A 6982-nucleotide genomic window follows, 5' to 3' on the forward strand; every position below is an offset into this window, starting at 1 on the left:
GCCCACGTATGGCTGCCCAATCATTAATCATCGACCATCCATGAGGACAGGGCCTCAGACGGGTCCGTTTACAGTAACATGACAACTCCACGAAGGGCGTTGATCCTTCTTAAAATGTGTCGAAGGATCCCGAGGATGATGACAAACCTTGCCTCGGTGCGCGGGGCAGACCTGCAAGGCAACATGGCTCACGTGAGTCAGTTCAGCAGGAAGCTCTAAGCCAATCGTCTGTCGAGATACTGTATTGTCCACACCTCTACCTACATCTAGGCATCGACGACCCGGAGAAAACACGCAGTTTCCTCTCTCTTTTAATTTCTTTGAGAACGAAAATTCAGTGTTGAAATTCCAGCGAGTGACAGTGTTGAAAAGACCAGCGAGTGACAGTGGTGAAATGAGGGATGGACGGGAGGAGAGCAGAGAGGAAGAAGGAGGAGAAAGGACAGGTGGAGGGATACGGAGCATCCCCCCAGGGGGGTGGCGCGGTCCTCCTAGATGTTGAGCAGGCTGCTGATCATGACCTGTAGGTGGCGCTCCAGCTGCCCTCGCAGCTCGGCCACCAGGTGATGCTGGGAGGAGTAGAGGTCGGCAGGCAGGCTGAATACGGCTTCCAGAAAGTCCATGAGCATTTTCTGTGAGGAGAGGAGAGCACAGACCCCAATGCTGAGGCCCCACACGTACACTGATAGGAGGAGGGGAGGAGGAGGACAGAGTGGGAGAAAGAGAGCGAGAGAGAGAGCTCCTCACCTTTAGATTCTTCCGGTATGTCTGGCCCCGGGCTTCCTCGGCGTCCCGGGGGAGGACGGCTTCCAGCAGGCCATACAGCTGGGCCATGAACCCTCCTGAAACCTGGGGGGTGGAGGGGGGTGGGGGTGCGGGTGGACGGGGTGAAGGAGAGGCAGTTGGGAGGGGGGCAGGAGCAGGAGGAGAGGACCGTTGGGTCAAACAATAGCATTGACCCCAACGTCCTGACCCACACTGTCTAGAGATCACAATGTCACTGCAACACGGAGATGCCGGGGTGGGGGGGTGGGGGGGGGGCACTCACGGTGACGGCTGGCCGGCGACGGCCCTCCTCCATCATGCCCAGCAAGACCAGCTCATATACCACGTCTATGACGTTCAGGTGGCGGATCTGAAAACATTCACCACAACAGTCGCCTCTCAGGATCTAGGAAGTCGGAGTCTTAGGACGTCATTCGAGACCCAAGGAGAGGCTTCAAGCCTGTGCTCCGTTTCGACGACAAAGTCAGTCAGACACGTTCTCCTCCCCCTCCCCTCACCTCCTCCAGTGCCAGCTCCTGGGCGATGGAGCTTCGACGAGCGTGCTCTGAGACGTAGGCCAACAGTCCGTCGTAACAGAGATACAGCTGCCCCTCCTCCTGGAGAACGACAACAGCGTCACGACACCCGTCTCACGGTGACGTTAAAACAAGCTCACCCCGAGTACCGTCCCACGCGAGCTCACATACGTAGCCCAAAACATTGGAAACAGTCTCCAGTGGAATCGATCAGTCACCTTGTTGGCTGCAGTTGCCAGTCCTCCCAGCAGGAGGCGCCCTGCCTCACAAAGGGAGCTCCTGCTGTCGGGGTTGGAGAGGAGCGTCTGGGGACAAACGGGGAGGAAAACGAGAGGACATCAACATAGCTAGTTAGCCACGTCACACAGAGAACAGAGGTGCCTGGTAACACTGCGAGCTCTAACACCGAGAGGTGTCCACAGTACACTGTCAGGCTAGCTAGCTGAGTAGGTCACTAGCTCGTGGGTGCTCACAGTGAAGGCCTGTCTTAGGGCAGTCAGCCTGTAAGGGTGGTCAATGAAGCCTCTGCTAGTGAAGTGGTAGCTGTGGAGAAAGAGATACCTCAAGTGAATAACCTGGACAGTTCCTGGAGCAATGAGGGAAAGCTCACTAAAGCACATTCACTTTACACAGAATACAGGATGGTTTGGTGTCAAATGGAACGATTTCAGTTATCCAATCAAGGTCAAGACTAACTTCAGACACGGAATCTCGAGTTCCTCAGCAGTCAAATCGGCCATGCCATCATCATTGTCATTGTCGACATCGTTGTCATCACTGGCAATATCATCATAATCGCTGCCGACGTCATCCTTATCATTGCCGACATCATCATCATCATTGCTGACATCATCATTGCCAACGTTTGGGTCATCAATGACATCATCATCATAGTCACTGCCGACGCCATTATCATCATTGGCGACATCATTATCATCATTGCTGACATCATCATTGCCAACGTTTGGGTCATCATTGGCTACATCATCATAATCATTGCTGACATCATCGTTGTCGACGTCATCCTCCTCGTTATCAACGTCATCATCATTGGCAACAACATCCTCATTGCAGATATCATCCTCATCATTGCAGATATCATCCTCATCATTGCAGATATCATCCTCATCATTGGCAACATCCTCATTGTCGACATTGTCCTGGTCCTGGGCCCAGTTTCGGTGGCGGTCCTCATCCCATTCCTCATCCTCCTCCTCCTCCTCATCCTCATCATAGTCATCATCGTCCTCATCATCGTCATCATCAGAGGAGTCGTCGTCCTGGGAGGACTCCTCCCCGCGGGTCCGGGTGTTCTTCGAGATCCAGAAGGTTCTAGCCGTGGTGCGCAGAATGCCGTCTGGACCCACCACCAGGCTGGCCTCCATGCCCGAGACATCAGTTTGCTGGTGGAGAGGAGACACACACACACGCACACACACACTCACACATGTTAACACACACACACGTTCACACACGCTTCCATTGAAATGAACTGAATGGACTGAAACACCAGGAGGTTCGCAGTCTTCATATACGCCTGAATCAGCTTCATGAAGAACGTGGAGGTCGTGATCTGTCATCAGCTCTTACCCTGCGCTCAGCAAAAAACGGGATGTCCACATCCGTCTTGGTGCACACGTGAGACTGGAACTGCCTCACCCGGCCGCCAATGAGCTGCGAGGACAGGAGGAGAGACAGGGGACAGGATGAGCAACAGAGCGCTGAATAACTGATCTGGTCCAGCTTCATATGCACCCGGACAGGACTTCCCACTGGTTATCTCACAAGATTCATCTCACCTGAACTCCGCTCACTGCCATAAAGGTGGTAACCACATAAGGGAATCCCTGCAGACCAACACAGGAGAGCACTTTGTCTGACAAACCCTGTGTGGCTCTGTGTGTGTGTGTGTATAAGTGGGTGGGCGTACACCTCTGTGTGTGTGTGTGTTAGCTTACATTTGGAGTGAGCCTGGATTTCTGCTGTGACATGGCCCACCACAGCCTGGTGTCAGTCCCCCTCACCATACAGATGCTGCGCATCTGGATCTCTGTCTTCTGGGGAGGGGGAGGGGGGTGGGTGTGGGGTAGGGCAACCAGGTCAGGTCATGCATACAATAATGATAAGCAATAATAGATAGAATCCACGTGCCATGTGGTTGACACTTGATAGCCTGGCAGCAAACTGTCCGGGATGACCCAGCAAGGGTTGATTAGACCCCGGATGTAGAAGGGTAAATGACGTGCAAGACTTCCCTCAGCCCCTACTCTGTGAAGTGTTTTCTCTGCGCTGGGACAGTTTGTGTAGGTGTTTGTGTGCAGGTTGTCTCAGTTACCTTAGAAGCAGATCCTCTGGTGGAGGTCCAGGAGAACTTGAAGGTGTGGTTTCTCTCAGAGCTCATCAGAGCTTCTCCACAGTAGCTTGTCTAACAACGTCAGGAGGAAAAGGGAGAGAAGGAGTGTTCTACAACCGCTTCAAGACTCGTGGAGCCAAACCCTAACTTGACTTGACTTTACCAATGTTTTATGGGTTAAACTGAGAAAAAAAATTCTGATATAATGTATAATAGCATAATTTATTTTATTCACTTGAAATAACACACTTTGCATGGCTGCCTGACATGCAACTCATAATCATAATTATGAGAGAAGGTAAATGGACTCAAGAACATGGAACACTTATCATGTTCTCAACAGAGGTAAGTAAAACCATAGATATATATCAATGAGTAAAACTACCTCCAATTGAATTAAATTAACCTCTGCACACCACTGTGTTTCCATGGAAACCAACTAATAATAGAACACACCCACTTTACCCCCAGTTTATGACATCATCAACTTATCAAGTCTGAACATTCTGGAATTTTGAGGCAAATTTGCAAAATTGAAACCACAATTCCAGCAAAAATGTCCACCAAGCCTAATAGTGTATTGGATTAAAGATAAACTGTGTGTGTATGTGTGTGTTTATATGTGTGTGAAGTTGTTGCTTTTACCCAGGTCCAAACGGCCACAGGACCACAGTAAAGGGGGCTGTATTCCCAAGGTAGCAAGGGTCCACTGAACACCTGCAACACATAACACACAGAGAACCACAATGACCATGAAGGTCTGTCAAAATGAAGGCTCTCCAAGGGGCCTAGAGAGAGTGTGGGTGGGTTACCTCAGCAGGGTCCAGGGCCTGCACAGCCACAAGCTCCAGGTCTGCGTTCAGGATAAAGGAGGCCATGCCCAGCCCTACGCCCAGGCCCAGGCCCAGGCCCAGGCCCAGGCCCAGGCCCAGGCCCAGATCAGAGGCTGGAGAAGAAAGAGTCCCTCTTTCCAGTGTCAACCCTTGGCTCCTATTTCCCTGAAGGGCAGGGGCTGTAAACATGTTTAATCAACATGTGTTTGTCATGCTACCCCTCTGAGACGACGGTACAGGAGTACCTGGACCAAAACCAACAGGTTTCTGGACAGTTTGTTCCCCCCTAGGGCATGCACCTGTTGAACTATTGATCTCCACCTAGTCAGACTTGTCCATCCACACTATCCTCTACTACTCAAAATACTCGTAACTCAATTGATGTGCATTATTATATTCTTATTCTCTATGTTTTGATTGCGCCTGTTTTTATATTGTTTGACTTTATATTAGAAACTTTACTAAGTTCAAACTAAACTCTTTTCTTCCTTTCTAAAAAGCCCCAAATATCTTGAGATATGTCCCAAGCGCCAACACAAAAAACAACATCCAACAGGACCACCAGAAGTCCCACTCACACACAGTCACACCAAACCTCAATTAAAGTGTGTGCTCACCATGTAAGTGGCTGGACTGGCCTCATACATATTCTCCTCCCTACCTTGTAGATGATTAGAGGGCGTTGGGTCAGACGCCTGGTACCTGTGGTACAGGTAGTACCCAGCGGTCATGGTGGCGAGGCCGACCACTCCTCCGGCCAGGCAGGTGGAGGCCTGCAGCCTGCAGACCCCCGCACGGCTCCCCCACAGAGAGCTCATCTCCCTCAGCTAAGCTAGGTCTTCTTCTTGTCTTTGTTAGATCTCTGTGGTGCTGCTTTCTTCATTCGACGTCCAGCTTCTTCTGAGCTGCACGTCTGTGTTCACCTGCTAGAACACCCTTCGGGGTCACTGTGACATCACGGGGTAACCACGGCGCCGTGATGTCACAATGCGGTGTGCTATTCTTGTGATGTTACGGTCTTGTTTTTCACTGCGCTGCTGTAATTCCACAATATAACTATGTGTTTTGATCTATCTAGAACCATCTTCTGGAAACAGGATGTTGCAATCATGTTGTTACTGGATAATTGAATAATATCTAGACCCACCATCAAAGCTATACTGTATTGTAGATCAACACGAAGTTCGATGAATTTTGTATGCCCCATGAACTAAGTTCATGTTGCTCCAGACCCCAGTACACACACTCGGACACAAACGCACACACACACACACTTCCCTTCCCTTCACTGTCCCCTATGCAGTTCTCTCTTTTGCCACGCTCCCTCTTTTCCAAGACCAGAAGACGAATTACGTAATGAGCTCCACGATAGCTCTGATGAAGTCTTAATGTACAGTACGACACACATGACTCAAGGGCATTTATGAAAAAGGGTAGAGGGAGAGAGCTGGAGAGAGGAAGAATGAAAGGAAGCTGGTGAAAAAGGCCATAAAAAGACAATATATGGTGTAGGAACCTCCTCTCATATGAGAGAGGCATTGGAAATTGGATTTCCTGGCTCCTGATGAATTTGTAGCCAGACATTCACAGCCAGTGGCTTAACAAATGACCTCTTTGTTAATGCACTGTGATTCTCTCTCTCTCTCACTCCTTCCATCCTCAAACAGCATATTGACTTTTCCCTCCGTTGTGTTTATTGGAGATTCTCATTATCCTGACATTTGGGCGACGGCTCTATTCGCCTCGTCGAAATCCCCGGATGCTGTGATTGGTTGACGTGGAGGCAGGCAGTTGCGTATCTCCCTGGGAAATAAAAACAGAGAAAAAGGTGCCAAGGCACTATCAGTGTCAGCAGGCTTGGATAATGATATCAAAACTGTGCACATTAGGCCACGCTCACAAGAGCGACGGCCGAACGATAGGGTGTAACGCGTTACTGTTTGATTGTGTTACAGTGACATCAAGGATGAGGACGAGAGGAACTGTCTTTCAGCTTGTGGCGTCAGTGGAAAAGGATTCGATTTTCGGCGACGCAAACCATCACGTCTCGTCTTGTCCAGACGCCTGTGAGCGCCATGTTCAGAGAGACTCGTGTCTGTGACATATTTGACATCTCTCTCTCTCTCTCTCTCTCTCTCTCTCTCTCTCTCTCTCTCTCTCTCTCTCTCTTCCTCCCCCCATCCCTTGATCGGGTAATCCTTGCAGACACGGCATATTGGAAAAGTATTGAAGGGACAGAAAGTATCTCTCGATATCTTGCTTCAGCCGTGATCCTCTCTCTCTACCTCCATCGCCCCCTCAATGTCAAATGAAAACAAAAGGGTTCGAGGAAGAGAGAGAGAGGCCGGGGGAGCGTGAAAGAGGGAGAGAGAGCGGGAGACAGAATAAGTGATGAGGGGAGCAGAGCCATGGAGAACGAGAGGAGGAGAGCGACAGTGTGCGGAAGAGGAATTTGAGAGAGAGCGCGAGAGAGCGAAAAAGAGAGTGAGAACGCC

The 6982-nt window shown here is 50.2% G+C and overlaps 1 protein-coding gene across 1 annotated transcript; it reads right to left on the minus strand.

The window, feature by feature from the left end:
• Positions 1-345: 345 nt before the first annotated feature.
• On the minus strand, positions 346-5490 carry LOC146302722 (uncharacterized). Its single transcript, XM_084696576.1, has 14 exons — positions 5149-5490; positions 4467-4666; positions 4300-4371; positions 3637-3726; positions 3260-3358; positions 3101-3148; positions 2892-2975; positions 1998-2704; positions 1775-1844; positions 1520-1606; positions 1284-1382; positions 1049-1135; positions 748-849; positions 346-632 (listed from the first exon to the last, which is right to left on the minus strand). The coding sequence occupies exons 1-14, from the start codon at positions 5303-5305 to the stop codon at positions 492-494; spliced, it is 2043 nt and encodes a 680-aa protein (XP_084552702.1). The 5' UTR covers positions 5306-5490; the 3' UTR covers positions 346-491.
• Between the last annotated feature and the right edge of the window lie 1492 nt (positions 5491-6982).

Source organism: Hypomesus nipponensis, chromosome 1 (genome assembly GCF_054491055.1).
Source record: "Hypomesus nipponensis isolate SF chromosome 1, ASM5449105v1, whole genome shotgun sequence".
NCBI lineage: Eukaryota > Metazoa > Chordata > Actinopteri > Osmeriformes > Osmeridae > Hypomesus > Hypomesus nipponensis.